The sequence below is a fragment of the Rattus norvegicus genome, chromosome 1 (assembly GCF_036323735.1).
Source record: "Rattus norvegicus strain BN/NHsdMcwi chromosome 1, GRCr8, whole genome shotgun sequence".
In the NCBI taxonomy this organism is placed as follows: Eukaryota; Metazoa; Chordata; class Mammalia; order Rodentia; family Muridae; genus Rattus; species Rattus norvegicus.
This window is the reverse complement of record NC_086019.1, coordinates 243,579,970-243,596,714: the sequence shown is the minus strand read 5'-3', so window position 1 is coordinate 243,596,714 and position 16,745 is coordinate 243,579,970. Positions and strand designations below refer to the sequence as shown.

At 42.1% G+C, this 16,745-nt stretch overlaps 1 protein-coding gene across 6 annotated transcripts in view; it reads right to left on the bottom strand.

The window, feature by feature from the left end:
- Positions 1-4,111: 4,111 nt before the first annotated feature.
- Positions 4,112-16,745, bottom strand: part of Pcgf5 (polycomb group ring finger 5) — a 116,154-nt gene continuing 103,520 nt past the window's right edge. For 5 of the 6 annotated variants that reach the window (XM_017589708.3, XM_006231311.5, XM_017589707.3 and 2 more), the window contains one exon: positions 4,112-9,400. In XM_017589708.3, the coding sequence (XP_017445197.1) occupies positions 9,363-9,400 (38 nt within the window). In that variant the 3' untranslated portion in view covers positions 4,112-9,362. The remainder of the gene's footprint in view (positions 9,401-16,745) is intronic. The other variant, NM_001129882.1, reaches the window with a different exon arrangement.

Sequence of the window (16,745 nt, the reverse complement as noted above, 5' to 3'; positions counted from 1 at the left end):
GGTGGGTGGAGATGATGGTGATGGGGCTTGGTGTGGGGATGGTAGTGTTCAGAGTGGTATGATGGTGGTAGTTGTGGCAGTAGTTTTGATGGGGGTGGTATGGAGATGGTACTTGTGATGGTTGTGGTTTTGGTGGTTATTATGAGCTGGCCCCTCTCTCCATCCACTCTTATATTCGTCTTGGGTCTCACCAACATTGCCCTGGACTCTTTGTGTCTTCTAGCCTGGAGTGCTGCACTAGGAGTGTGCATCATGGCATACCTGGGGCTGGTGAGGTCAGAAGAGGGCACTGGATCAGCTGTGAGTGGAGAAACGGGTGGTCTTGGGCCGCCCTGTGTGTGCTGGAAATCAAACCTGGGTCCTCTTCGAGAGGTCCTCTTTAAGGGCGGAGCCATCTCTCCAGCCCCTTTATTCTGCTTTTACACAATGCTGTGAGGTGGGGGGCGGTGAGAGCAGGAAGGCAGATCCTGCCTCCTGCCTCCACTACACTTGACTATAGCAATCTTAGCCCAAAGGAACAATGTATTTATGAACTGAAGAGGTGCTCACTGGCACCCTTCATACAGACCACACAGACATTCTGAGGTAGAGATGGAGTCCACGTCAGAAAAGGAGACAATGAATGAAGCTTCACTCCTGTGGGCACCACTCACCCTGAAATCAGCTTCATTCGCTGTTTACTTCCGGTTTTGGTGTACCGGCTCTATATGCCACACGAACAACACCCATCTGGGCTCTTAATCTGAAAAGAAATCCGTGTTTTTGAGGGAAGTGCTACGGGGGTGGGGGGAGACAAAGTGTGGCCAAGTGTGCTTGACAGGACATAAGCTGGGCTACAGGAGAAACGGCAGAGTAAGCAGGTGCGGGGGTTGTAGGAGAAGCAGTGGCTTCTAGGGATGAGCGGGGCTTTTGTTGGGCACAGGTACTTGGATATTTTTCTTTGAGTCAGGGTTGTCCATGCTGGTCTCAAACTACTAGGCTCAATCAGTCCTTCTGCCTCAATCTTCTAAGTGGTTGTCACTTCAGGTGCACATCACTTCTTCAGGCTTGGGCATTTCAATAGGATCAGGGGCTCATAAGGAGAAATATGGCTTGGTAGGGAGGTAGAGAGGCAAGGCTTTGACGGGGGGACTGGATCTGAGAGGCAGGGCTCATGAAGAGCAGAACTTCCTAGAAAGCACAGGAGTTTGTAGCAGGTGAAAGCTTGCTGGAAGGGCCATGGCTTGTAGAATGAGCAGAGCTTGTAAGGGTGGGCCTGGGCCATGCATGTGAGCAGGGCTTCCTAGAGGGACCCAGGCCACGCAGGAGGCATGGGATCTGGTAGACTACAAGTCAGGTAAGAATTAGGAGGAACAGAGACATGAGGATAGGTGCTTATATGGGGCAGTGAGGCTTTGAAGAGGGTCAGCGGTTTCCAATGGGGAACAGGAATCTGTGAGTAGATAAGGTATAAACATATAATGTGCAGTCTTATAAAAATTCAGCCTAAAGAAAACTCCAGGAACCCCCACGGGTGAGGCCAGCTTGCAGCCTGGGCACATGTTAGAACCTCTTGGGATAGATAGTTCCAACTTCATACATGATTAAATGCACATGTACTTACTTCCTGGCTTTTTTCTCTCTCTTTAAGCTCAAACAGTAATGCAGGTAACACAAACTAAGAAAGTTTCTCTTCCCAGGTCTGACCTCAAATCATGAACAAACTCACTTGCATCTGCCATTGTCTCCTGGCCTGCTCTGGAAGAGGCAGTAAATAGTGGACTTCAGATCCCACAGCTTAGCCATGAGACAGGAGCATGGCTTCTCAGGAGGGTCAGTGTTTGTGAGGAGCAGGCTCAGTATGAGAACTGGGCTTTATGTGGAGAAGCTACTTTAAACAGAGTAGTGCTTCATGAGTGCAAAGACAGGGTGAAGGCTGCAGCCAGGTTCTTCTCTTCACGAGGAAGAGGGTTTCCAGAGACAGTTGGGTTTCCAGGTGGAAAAGAGCCACTTAGGGAGGAACAGAGTTCAGGGAGAAAAGCAGGAAGGCTATGCCGTTTTGTGAGGGAACAAGAGGTGGGAAAGAGGAGCCTGAGCCTGGCTTGTAAGAGGGTAGGTTGTAGGGTATTATAGCAGGCTTCATGAGAACCATCCTCTTCAAGGAGGGACCAGCTTGGCAGAAGCAGGATGCTGTAGATAGAGGGCCCTGTCATTTCCACAGAGGCTTTGAGGATGGGCTAGGGCCTGTTCAGGAGAGGGTTTGCAGGGTGAGCAGGGTAAGAAGTGGCATTCTGATAGGTGGAATGGGACTCCCAAGTGAAGTCTGTGGCTTTGGGAGAAACAAGGCCAAATTGTTATTACTAGGTTTTAGGGTGAATTGGAGCTTTTAAAGGGATGTTATACTGGCCAGAGCTTGGGGAGGAGTAAGTTTCGTTAAGAGGTACAGGCCACTATCTGGAGGCATCTTTATAGGGTAAGGACCTGGGAGAGGGAGAGCTTAAAGAATGTGCAGGGCTGCACGGGAGAGACAGGTCTATAAGGAGCTTGATGTCTGAAGAAAGAGCTTTAAGAGGAGGAGCCCCAGTTGGCCTGTAAGACCCTTGTAGAAAGAGTGGGTCTTCCCAACGAGGGTAGTTTGAAAGAACGGGGTAACTTCTCTCATCGTGTCACAGCTTAGCCATGTTGGACATGATTCCCCACCTTGACTCCAGGATAGCTATTCCGTCTCCAAAGCCTATTGCAGGAGTTTGATTGCTAAGGACTGTTTTACTTGGCTTCCAGGAAATATCCCCTGCATATTCCCAGATACAAAACTAATAATAATAATAATAATAATAATAATAACAATAATAATAATAATAATAATAATGATAAAGATAAACTGGTCAAGCCCAGCTTGAGCACAGGACCCTCCATGTCCTTCAAAACTAAAAATAGCCACAACGGTGTGAAGAGAAATACAGTGAAGTCCCAGGCAAACCGTGATCTCTTTTTTCAACTGCAAATGCAGAAAGTGATTATCAGTTTAAGCTAAGTATGTTTTCCTCCCTGGGGCAAGACTTTACCAGGTCCCCCCTAGCTACTGGTCAGTGACACTCGAGGAGGATGAAATGTGTCCATGTACCCCATGTGCAGGATCCTCCATGCTCTTTCCTACTCTGAGCGTCCATAGAGAAGCAGAGGGCTTGGGCTCTCCTGACTTTGCAGCTCACTATTGTATCAGTGGAGCACAGGGAAGAGCTGCTGGCAACTTTCTGACTCAGAGTCTTTCTTACTAACTAGAATCTCTGAAGCAAGTGGCATGTAGTGTGCACGGCGACACAGCTGAAGGTTGACCCTGATGGCTCCAGCCACACCACATAGGCCCGAATGCTCTGGCTTTGTGGATTTTGGCAACTGGGAGCAAGTCCCCACTGTTCCTGACTTGTACGGTGGGGCTACTAACAGAATGTATCTCAGAGGGCTGTATCAGAACTAAATGAGCTAATACACATAAGAGACTTCGAGTGACGCACACCAGAAATGTCTTAACATTCTTTGTCATTGTCACCAGACACAGAAAGGTAAAAGTTAGGTGTGATTCCTAAACACAAGTCAAGCTTTGTGTCATCAGCTATGAGAGCCCTTAGGTCATTAAGCATTGCTTTTAAGACATTAAAAAATAAATCTGCCTCCAGTTAACCAAGCAGCCGCCAGCCAGCCAGCCAGCCAAACAACCACTCAAGAAACTAGCCAGGAAAACTCAAAGCCAAGTTCTTTTTTTTTTTTCCTTCGGAGCTGAGGACCGAACCCAGGGCCTTGTGCTTGCTAGGCAAGCGCTCTACCACTGAGCTAAATCCCCAACCCCCAAAGCCAAGTTCTTTAACTGGTAGAGGAAGCCTTTTGAATGTTTTGAGACTCTTTGCTCCATAATTTTGCTAAAGATTCCCTGGTTTGAATAGTTTGTCTACACACACCTGAAGTATTAGGGAAGGGGCGGACTCATCTTCAGAACAGCTCTGTAACATTCTCATGTCTAGTCTCAAATACTCAGATAAATCTCAGGAAAACCTGCTTTGGAAATGGAACTGAAACATTTTTAACAGAGGTAGTGGTCTACATCAAGTAAACATTAACAGGCCAACAATAAATATGCAATCAAAAATTTAATAACAAAGATACTATTTTCAACATGGTCAGATATACACAGCTAAGCCCAGAGTTAAAAAAAATGTTCCAGCTCAACAGTCTTACAGTTTTGTACAGAACATTCAGAAGATCAACAGAAAATACATATGAGCACACAAATAAAAAAATATTTAAAGAGAATCTCTAAGCAGCATATTCTTCCTGCAAAACAGACATAGACCTTGTACTGATTAAATATCTACGAGTGCTTTTCCTTTACAAAAATACATAGATTCTTAATAGACTAAGTCATTAACAATGACCTGGTAATTCTTTCACTTCAATTTGAATGATTCATAAGCTAAATCTTACAACCACAAAAAGGTTTTTACTTGTATAAGATGTTAACCACTTTTGACAAAAGCTTAAAATAGTTCATATTTCAAAATAAAATTAGCAACATAACTTTACAATACATTCTGTGCTAGATTTAATAACCATGAGGGCTATTCTAGGAAATGATCGCTGTTGAGTTGCCAGACGCAGGAAAGTGAAGGAACACATACCCCCCGCCCCCACGCTCTTGTCCTGGACCACAGCTTCATAAGGACACTTAGGCCCCCAACCCCACTCTGAAAAAGACTGCAAAAGAAAAATGGCCTCCAACAGAGCCAGGGTGACCTCCAACAATGTGAATGTGTGGAAAGAGCTCCTTCTGGACTTGTGTCACACTAGACTTTGTACAGATGCTCCCAGAGTGGTCAGTCTTCGTCTGCGACAGAAGAAAACCAGACCTAGTATTCGACATGTCTGTGGAAACCTGCCTTTTTGTACCATGGGAAGCGGCCTGAGGAGAGGTACAGTTGCAGAATTTACAGCAGTTATTTTGATCTTTAACTTTTATTATTTTCTGAAAAAGTCTCCAAACACTTTAATCCTACTGGAAAGTATGATGGCCAGCAAACTTACTACTTATGGAAATCATACTCCAGGAAGAGAAGCACTTGCAAATGACCTGAGAAACACTACCTCACACAAAACAATAAGGCCCCTACTGTGTACACAAAACAATAAGGTCCCTACTGTGTAAGGGCATTTTGTTTTTTATCTTAATTTCATGCTTTTGTTTTTTAATTAAAATACAATGAGCAAAGCTTATTAAGTGAGTCCAAACAACTGGTGATTCTGGTCTTTGAAGTGCTTCTAAGTCCTTAGTGCATTTGACGACTGTTCCATTTGTCATGAACAAGACCTAGCAGACATGTCCCTTATTGCTTTCCAGAGAGGTTACATGCTGGAAACAATGGTAGGAGCATTTCAAGTTTCTGTGATTCTAATCCAGAAAAGAAATTTTGGCAAATTCATACCAATATTCTACTGGTATAAAGCTTAGTTTTCTAGAGAATTCCTATCCAATCAAAGGAATGGATGAGGGATGAGGCTCAGTTGTAAAGTGCTTGCACTCCCAGGACGGCTGCGAGGGTTTGTCAACTCTGCCGAGGCTTCCCTCAGGCTGATTTAATCTCAGCATGGTGCAAAGCAGACTACCAACCCCAAAGAATGGCATACTGGGATACTTTTCAGTGCTCCTGTTTTGTCAAAATTTGGCCACATGGCTAAGGTTAGTGACAAGGAAGTGGCTGCTGAGAAAGACTTTTAGAGAAAATACAATCACAGGCCCTGTGGAATTTCACTTTTAAAACCAACAAAAGCACTTCTGTAAGTCCAGTAGGATGTACTGTGTTCTACACAGGCTTGTCAGCACTTCCACTATCTGTAAACCCAGCGGACTGTTGTACTGCGGCCCACATAGGCAGGCCTGCCGGGACTTCTATTGTTAAAGTCTGTCTTCAGTGGAGCTAAACAGGCATAGTTCCCTTCATACCACCTCCACAGAAGAAAATGCTTTTTAAAATTTAAAAATCTCAATTTTGAATTTCTTCTAAAGTTTGTATTGCTTCCATTTTTCACAGGGAGGATATTTGTATTGTTTACTTTTCTCATATTTGAGGATTTTCTAAGACCTACCAGATGATGCTGAAAACAAACAAAAAACCAAACCAAACCAAACCAAACCAAACCAGTGAAGATCTGAAGGGAAACCACGCCCACTATAGCAAGAAAGACACAATTGACTCATTCCATCAAGAAAACCCACTGCGGTGCCTTCCTTGGTAAGATTTTAGAGCTCAATTAAAGTTACTATTGCCCACTTTCTATCAGGTTACACAGTTCCTATCTTCTGGACTGTCCAAACTGTCTCTAACATGGTAACTAACAGTAAAATGTCTTTGGTGATACCTATATTCTTACAAAACTTTAAAAAGATTACTTTAGCTTGTAAGTGCCCATTTGCTATGAAACCATTTATGAAACAGGACAGATAACTGGAGGCTTATGCAGGAAACCTAAGACAGAAATGCACTTGAGCAGTGAGGCACTTTCATTTATACAGTCAGTAAAGCTTAACAGTTCACAATGTTCTAGAACATGCTTGTTCTGTTTTCTTAAGGACTCAGTTTAAGTTAACACTTGTGCTAACTCACTACATTTGTACAGTGTGACATATTGGTATGGGCATATGCCTAGTGAATAAAGAGTGTTTAAAAGCTGTCAAAACCGTAATTCTAGTCCCCAAACCTCAACTTGCTATAACCTCACCAATAACCCTTTAGTTTATTTCTAATCTAGAGAAAGAGACATTTCTCTCTCCCTCTTAAGTGATGCCATTACTGCAACTTAGGGTGACTTTTATAGACCACAGGCGTTCTTTACATTCAAGACTCCATGGCCCTCCCTCACATGTCTCATTTTAAGGCAGGTAAAACAGGTAACAAAATCTCCTCTGGAGAAAGAGTTCTTTAGTTTACTGCTTAAGGAACAACAGATTGAAGAGTAACTGACTTATTCTTGTGTTTATAGATTCAGATGGTCATTCCTGGAGATGAACCTCAAGGGGGGTTGTTAGCAACTCTGTATATGTATTGCTGGCTACAGTGCCTGTTTGTGGGTTCCTGACAAGGGTAACTGGAGCTCAGTGCATATCACACCAGACAACAAAGTGCTGCACACTTGGTGGGTATCTTAGGCGAGGATGGCTGAAGAAGCCCAAGTCCATGTTCCCTCCCTTATGAGGCCACCTGTGCTCAATGTTCTGCTTTGGCACGTAGTGTATTGCATTTCAGTGAACACGTCAATGCAGAAACATTAAAGGAACTGTGATAAAACTGCATTCTGATGACTGTTTCCTACATAGTCCTTGGATAATAGTCATTACATGTGATCAGGCAACAAGCAAAATTCAAAGAGCCCTTGTATATAAAATTCGCCTACGGCCTTAAATTTTGGTTGAGGAGCCAAATAACCAACCCTTAGCATGCGGCTTTAAAAATGGTTTTGACTTAATTAAAATTAACCTTCACATGTAAAACAATTATCTAAATGTGATGGATTGTAAGACCTTTTCTTAAGGATAACTAGGAATTAGGTTTTGCAAAACAGCAAAATAATTTCTGTAATTAGATAATAAATTCAGTTTTTTGGTCAAGTGTTACAGTCTTTTCTACACTTTATAAAGTAAATCAAATGCCTTTTAAATCCTGCTCGTGAGTTCTTCCAGAAACATCCAATCCAACAACATGAAGTTAACTGCTGTGGCCTTCTAATACAACTTTAATACAAACTTTTGGACTTAAAAATGTAAGGAAAAATAATAATTATGAAACAAACCAAGACTGAGCCACGTTCTCAGAGCTGCACAATGTTCACTTCTATGAAGTACTCTGGAACCAAGAAAGCATTAACCTGTGAAATATTTTACTGGGAAACATGAGCACCCATGTTCACTGTGAAAAAAGGACCGTGGACCACAGAGTGCTCGTATCCGATGTCCCAATGTCCCTCTTCCTCTCAGAACTTAGCTGGTTTCAAGCAATCAGCAGACACATTCCAGAGTTTTCTTTTCCTGTTTTGAAACAGCTATGTATTTTACAAGATCTAAAATGTTTTTCATGTAGTAAGGTAACAGAGGAGTTTGACTTGCAGGCTAATTTCAAAATGAATGGAAGACTTAACCAAACTGCCAACATCAAGGACATCAGCATAGTTCTGACTTCTGATCCACTCACCTTTAATGAACTCAGCTAAAACAGTAACTCCACCAACCCCTGGTTACCACAGAATTTAGAATAACAGTATCCCCAAACCATTAATTTTGGTTAGCATATTTATCTACTACTTGGTGTTTCCTTTGTCCTGTGCATATGGTTTGGAAACGTGATAAGCAGCTAACAATCCGAGATTGGAAATCCATGAAAAGGTGGATGTTATCTAAAAAACCCCAGGATTTAAAATCACCTTATACAACCCTCTGCAATCCACGATCCACACCTAAGGCCAACTTAAAAAAGCAATGCTTTCACAAAATGGCATCAATGATACAATGATGGACACATGACATTGGCTAGACAGTACTCACTTGCCTAAGACAGGAACGAATGTTACTTACACATTTATTTTATTAGAAGTTGATATGATCAGCTGCCAACATTATGAACTTCAGTTGTCCAAGTCACGTGTTTCAACATGAAGGCCTAACCCAATTTCCTGTGCAATGGTAGACTACCCAGTGGCTTAGGACATCTCCGACTGCAATGTGCTCTGGTCAAAAAATAACTGGAATTCTTCACAAAAGACTTGCACACTCAAGAACAAGCTGGCATTTTGGTTTTTTTTTTTTTTTGGTTGTTTATTCTTTTTTACATAAAAGTTTACCAAGAATAGGACAGTGGCTCAGAAACCACTTTTCTAAATATATTCTTATACAAAATAATTTCAAGATATAATTATACTAGGTTCTTGTACAGTACTCTATTTTAATAAGAATAAAAGTATTAAGTATGTGAAAACTGCAACACCACAAGGATTGAGCCATTTTACTAGTGTAATTAACATTAGAACAACCTTGCAACAGGCAAGCAAAACACTGAGAAAGCAGAGTCGCGGCTGGACCTCACTCGCTCCGGCCGTGCCTTGCACACTGAGACAGCATGAATATGTGCAGATGGTCAGTGGCGGAAGGGCACTTGGATGGCTCCTAATAGAAACAACATGAAGGACACTGACAGTTGAGACAGACAATGGCCTTATGTGCATGCTGAAATCAGATTGTGTCTCTCGAGTCCACACACCATTCACTGTGCAATCTGTCGACGAGTAAACAAATAGTGCAGGATTCATTCAGTGCAGCCGAGGCCTGGGCCTGGGCCTACCCGAAATCAATTCTTGGTCGATACTGCAATACCATCGGGTAGGACTGTAAAGAAAAAAAGGCATGAATAAGACTGTGTTTACATGAAAACAATGCTTACTACAGAAAGTCTTGAAGAATTGGGTATTTACATTTTCTGATAATAGTGATTACAAAAGTTAAAATGTAAGCTGTCATTCAAGATTCAAATTACTACCAGTACATCTCTCCCTCCTTCCTCTCCTTGCCCTCCCCTCCCTTCCCACACAGGGTCTAAGGAGGACTACAAACCACATGTCCCCAGCAACTTTGTGGGGCTGAGGTTTGAGCTGCAAATTCTCCTTAACCACACAAGAGTAAGAGATCCTATTCTGCTACTCAGTGAAACTGGAGTTCCCACACTACTGTTCACACATTTAGGATTTATTTGGAATGCTGGTTCACAGTACTGGGTGTTAATGAAATGATGGCCTCCTGTCAGTCCGTGTCAGTGTCACAGCTGTGCACGGCCAACCCAAAGCCTTGCATCTCTGAGTGCTCGTCTATGTAGAAAGCCTCTGGCACCCGGTCACTACCACAGCTCCAGTCACCTACCACAGCTCTCCCAGTCACCTACCACAGCTCTCCCAGTCACCTACCACAGACCTACCACAGCTCCAGGGAGATGAAGGCAGGCCCCACGCTCCTCCCCATCTGCTTCACTTCACCTTCACTGCAGCAGAGAACCAATTCATCAGACAGTCTGGAGAACCAGTGATTTTCCTCTTCTCAAATCTGCAGGTCCCCACTTTTTAAGTGAAATTCAGTGACCAAACAATCAAGGGACCAAGCGAACCCTGAGACGGCCAATAGTTTGCTATCTCTGGATAGGTGGGTACGAATCAGATCAATAGTTCTCTGTACCCAAATCCCGTGGGCGGGAGAGCTAAACCTTCAGAGGGGCAGACACACCTGGGAAGCCAGAAAAGACTGCACTCTGCCCACATTTCTGACTCCAGAGGAAAACACCTAACGCCATCTGGGACTCTGGTGCACAGGGGCTCCCGGAAAAGGTGGTGCAGGCCCTCCTGGTTGCCGCCCTCACAGAGAGCTCAAAAGCAACCACCCACAAGCAAACTTGAGCCTCGGGACCACAGGTAAGACCAACTTTTCTGCTTCAAGCAACCTGCCTGGTGGACTCAGGACACAGGCCCACAGAAACAGCTGAAGACCAGTAGACAGGAAAAACTACATGCCCGAAAGCAGAACACTCTGTTCCCATAACTGACTGAAAGAAAACAGGAAAACAGGTCTACAGTACTCCTGACACACAGGCCTATAGGACAGTCTACCCACTGTCAGAAATAGCAGATTAAGGTAACACCAGAAACAACCTGATGGCGAGAGGCAAGCGCAGGAACCCAAGCAACAGAAACCAAGACTACATGGCATCATTGGAGCCCAATTCTCTCACCAAAGCAAACACTGAATATCCAAACACACCAGAAAAGCAAGATCTAGATTTAAAATCATATTTGATCATGATGCTGGAGTACTTCAAGAAAGACATGAAGAACTCCCTTAGAGAAATGCAGGAAAACATAAATAAACAAGTAGAAGCCTATAGAGAGGAATCACAAAAATCCCTGAAAAAATTCCAGGAAAACACAATCAAACAGTTGAAGGAATTAAAAATGGAAATAGAAGCAATACAGAAAGAACACATGGAAACAACCCTGGATATAGAAAACCAAGGGAAGAAACAAGGAGCCGTAGATACAAGCATCACCAACAGAATACAAGAGATAGAAGAGAGAATCTCAGGAGCAGAAGATTCCATAGAAATCATCGACACAATGGTCAAAGATAATGTAAAACAGAAAAAGCTACTGGCCCAAAACATACAGGAAATCCAGGACGCAATGAGAAGATCAAACCTAAAGATAATAGGTATAGAAGAGAGTGAAGACTCCCAGCTCAAAGGACCAGTAAATATCTTCAACAAAATCATAGAAGAAAACTTCCCTAACCTAAAGAAAGAGATGCCCATAGACATACAAGAAGCCTACAGAACTCCAAATAGATTGGACCAGAAAAGAAACACCCCCCGTCACATAATTGTCAAAACACCAAACGCACAAAATAAAGAAAGAATATTAAAAGCAGTAAGGGAAAAAGGTCAAGTAACATATAAAGGGAGACCTATCAGAATCACACCAGACTTCTCGCCAGAAACTATGAAGGCCAGAAGATCCTGGACTGATGTCATACAGACCCTAAGAGAACACAAATGCCAGCCCAGGTTACTGTATCCTGCAAAACTCTCAATTAACATAGATGGAGAAACCAAGATATTCCATGACAAAACCAAATTTACACAATATCTTTCTACAAATCCAGTCCTACAAAGGATAATAAGTGGTAAAACCCAACATAAGGAGGCAAGCTACACCCTAGAAAAAGCAAGAAACTAATCGTTTTTCAACAAAACAAAGAGAAGAAAAGCACACAAACATAACCTCACATCCAAATATGAATATAACAGGAAACAACAATCATTATTCCTTAATATCTCTCAACATCAATGGCCTCAACTCCCCAATAAAAAGACATAGATTAACAAACTGGATACGCAATGAGGACCCTGCATTCTGCTGCCTACAGGAAACACACCTGAGAGACAAAGAGACACTACCTCAGAGTGAAAGGCTGGAAAACAACTTTCCAAGCAAATGGTCGGAAGAAGCAAGCTGGAGTAGCCATTCTAATAGCGAATAAAATCAATTTCCAACTAAAAGTCATCAAAAAAGATAAGGAAGGACACTTCATATTTATCAAAGGAAAAATCCACCAAGATGAACTCTCAATGCTAAATATCTATGCTCCAAATACAAGGGCACCTACATACATAAAAGAAACCTTACTAAGGCTCAAACACACATTGCACCTCACACAATAATAGTAGGAGATTTCAATACCCCACTCTCATCACTGGACAGATCATAGAAACAGAAAATAAACAGAGACATAGACAGACTAAGAGAAGTCATGAACCAAATGGACTTAACAGATATTTATAGAACATTCTATCCTAAAGCAAAAGGATATACATTCTTCTCACCACCTCATGGAACTTTCTCCAAAATTGACCATATAACTGGTCATAAAACAGGCCTCAACAGATACAGAAAGATAGAAATAATCCCATGCGTCCTATCAGACCACCACAGGCTAAAAGCTGGTCTTCAATAACAATAAGGAAAGAACGCCCACATATACATGGAAGTTGAACAATGCTCTACTCAATGATAACCTGATCAAGGAAGAAATAAAGAAAGAAATTAAAGACTTTTTAGAATTTAATGAAAATGAAGGTACAACATACCCAAACCTATGAGACACAATGAAAGCTGTGCTAAGAGGAAAACTCATAGCTCTGAGTGCCTGCAGAAAGAAACAGGAGAGAGCATATGTCAGCAGCTTGACAGCACACCTAAAAGCTCTAGAACAAAAAGAAGCAAATACACCCAGGAGGAGTAGATGGCAGGAAATAATCAAACTCAGAGCTGAAATCAACCAAGTAGAAACAAAAAGGACCATACAAAGAATCAACAGAACCAAAAGTTGGTTCTTTGAGAAAATCAACAAGATAGATAAACCCTTAGCCAGACTAAGGAAGAGGACACAGAGAGTGTATACAAATTAACAAAATCAGAAATGAAAAGGGAGACATAACTACAGAATCCGAGGAAATTCAAAAAATCATCAGATCCTACTACAAAAGCCTATATTCAACAAAACTTGAAAATCTGCAGAAAGTGAACAATTTCCTAGACAGATACCAGGTACGGAAGTTAAATCAGGAACAGATAAACCAGTTAAACAACCCCATAACTCCTAAGGAAATAGAAGCAGTCATCAAAGGTCTCCCAACCAAAAAGAGCCCAGGTCCAGACAGGTTTAGTGCAGAATTCTATCAGACCTTCATAGAAGACCTCATACCAATATTATCCAAACTATTCCACAAAATTGAAACAGATGGAGCACTCCCGAATTCCTTCTATGAAGCCACAATTACTCTTATACCTAAACCACACAAAGACCCAACAAAGAAAGAGAACTTCAGACCAATTTCCCTTATGAATATCGACGCAAAAATACTCAATAAAATTCTGGCAAACCGAATCCAAGAGCACATCAAAACAATCACCCACCATGACCAAGTAGGCTTCATCCCAGGCATGCAGGGATGGTTTAATATACGGAAAACCATCAACATGATCCATTATATAAACAAACTGAAAGAACAAAACCACATGATCATTTCATTAGATGCTGAGAAAGCATTTGACAAAATTCAACACCCCTTCATGATAAAAGCCCTGGAAAGAATAGGAATTCAAGTCCCATATCTAAACATAGTAAAAGCCATATACAGCAAACCAGTAGCCAACATCAAACTAAATGGAGAGAAACTTGAAGCAATCCCACTAAAATCAGGGACTAGACAAGGCTGCCCACTCTCTCCCTACTTATTCAATATAGTTCTTGAAGTTCTAGCCAGAGCAATCAGACAACAAAAGGAGATCAAGGGGATACAGATTGGAAAAGAAGAAGTCAAAATATCACTATTTGCAGATGATATGATAGTATATTTAAGTGATCCCAATAGTTCCACCAGAGAACTACTAAAGCTGATAAACAACTTCAGCAAAGTGGCTGGGTATAAAATTAACTCAAATAAATCAGTAGCCTTCCTCTACACAAAAGAGAAACAAGCCGAGAAAGAAATTAGGGAAACGACACCCTTCATAATAGTCCCAAATAATATAAAGTACCTCGGTGTGACTTTAACCAAGCAAGTAAAAGATCTGTATAATAAGAACTTCAAGACACTGAGGAAAGAAATTGAAGAAGACCTCAGAAGATGGAAAGATCTCCCATGCTCATGGATTGGCAGGATTAATATAGTAAAAATGGCCATTTTACCAAAAGCGATCTACAGATTCAATGCAATCCCCATCAAAATACTAATCCAATTCTTCAAAGAGTTAGACAGAACAATTTGCAAATTCATCTGGAATAACAAAAAACCCAGGATAGCTAAAACTATCCTCAACAATAAAAGGACTTCTGGGGGAATCACTGTCCCTGAACTCAAGCAGTATTACAGAGCAATAGTGATTAAAAAAAAACTGCATGGTATTGGTACAAAGACAGACAGATAGACCAGTGGAATAGAATTGAAGACCCAGAAATAAACCCATACACCTATGGTCACTTGATTTTTGACAAAGGAGCCAAAACCATCCAATGGAAAAAAGATAGCATTTTCAGCAAATTGTGCTGGTTCAACTGGAGGTCAGCATGTAGAAGAATGCAGATCGATCCATGCTTATCACCCTGTACAAAGCTTAAGTCCAAGTGGATCAAGGACCTCCACATCAAACCAGATACACTCAAACTAAAAGAAGAAAAAGTGGGGAAGCATCTCGAACACATGAGCACTGGAGAAAATTTCCTCAACAAAACACCAATGGGTTATGCTCTAAGATCAAGAATGGACAAATGGGATCTCATAAAACTGTACAGCTTCTGTAAGGCAAAGGACACTGTGGTTAGGACAAAACGGCAACCAACAGATTGGGAAAAGATCTTTACCAATCCTACAACAGATAGAGGCCTTATATCCAAATTATACAAAGAACTCAAGAAGTTAGACTGCAGGGAGACAAATAACCCTATTAAAAAATGGGGTTCAGAGCTAAACAAAGAATTCACAGCTGAGGAATGCCGAATGGCTGAGAAACACCTAAAGAAATGTTCAACATCTTTAGTCATAAGGGAAATGCAAATTAAAACAACCCTGAGATTTCACCTCACACCAGTGAGAATGGTTAAGATCAAAAACTCAGGTGACAGCAAATGCTGGCGAGGATGTGGAGAAAGAGGAACACTCCTCCATTGTTGGTGGGATTGCACACTGGTACAACCATTCTGGAAATCAGTCTGGAGGTTCCTCAGAAAATTGGACATTGAACTACCTGAGGATCCAGCTATACCTCTCTTGGGCATATACCCACAAGATGCCCCCACATAAAACAAAGACACATGCTCCATTACGTTCATAGCAGCCTTATTTGTAATAGCCAGAAGCTAGAAAGAACACAGATGCCCTGCAACAGAGGAATGGATACAGGAAATGTGGTACATCTACACAATGGAATATTACTCAGCTATCAAAAACAATGACTTTATAAAATTCATAGGCAAATGGATGGAACTTGAAAATATCATCCTGAGTGAGGTAACCCAATCACAGAAAAACACACATGGTATGTACTCATTGATAAGTGGCTATTAACCCAAATGCTTGAATTGCCCAAATGCACAGAACACATGAAACTCAAGAAAGATGACCAAAATGTGAATGCTTCACTCCTTCTTTAAAAGGGGAACAAGAATACCCTTGGCAGGGAATAGGGAGGCAAAGTTTAGAACAGAGGTAGAAGGAACACCCATTCAGAGCCTGCCCGACATGTGGCCCATACATACACAGCCACCCAATTAGATAAGATGGATGAAGCAAAGAAGTGCAGGCCGGCAGGAACCGGATGTAGATCTCTCCTGAGAGACACAGCCAGAATACAGCAAATACATAGGACTGAACTGAGAATGGGACCCCCGTTGAAGGAATCAGAGAAAGGACTGGAAGAGCTTGAAGGGGCTCGAGACCCCATATGAACAACAATGCCAACCAACCAGAGCTTCCAGGGACTAAGCCACTACCCAAAGACTATGCATGGACTGACCCTGGGCTCCAACCTCATAGGTAGCAATGAATAGCCCAGTAAGAGCACCAGTGGAAGGAGAAGCCCTTGGTCCTGCCAAAACTGAACCCCCTGTGAACATGACTTTTGGGGGGAGGGCGGTAATGGGGGCAAGATGGGAGAAATACTCAAGTTAGTAAAGATTAAAAAAAAAAAAAGAAGAAGACAGACTGATCGATCTCCAGTCCTTTCACATGCATGCCACACACTGAGAAGACTTCATGCTGCTGTGTACTAACTTCCAGCTAGGACAGAACAGAAGTAGGGAAAGAACCCTAGGCCTTGTTCAGCTGAAGAATACAGAAGATGCCACCTAGAATCTAATGGGCAAGCACAGAAGTTGCAAGGTTCCAATGGCCTTAATCTTATTCTGTCTTTTAATTGTTTAAATCGTATTCTTTATCTAACATTTTACTCTGGTCTTAAGGAACCAGCATTGACTTTGGTTAGTTAGGCACAAAATTCTCTGTATCTGAAGCCCAGTCAGATTTTTGGGGCTGTAGTTGTACATGATCTTCCTCCCTCCCTCCCCCACGCACCGTGTGTGTGTGTGTGTAGCTCCTGTGCTGGGGCTAGTTCGGGAGCAGTTCTCTCTCTCTCGT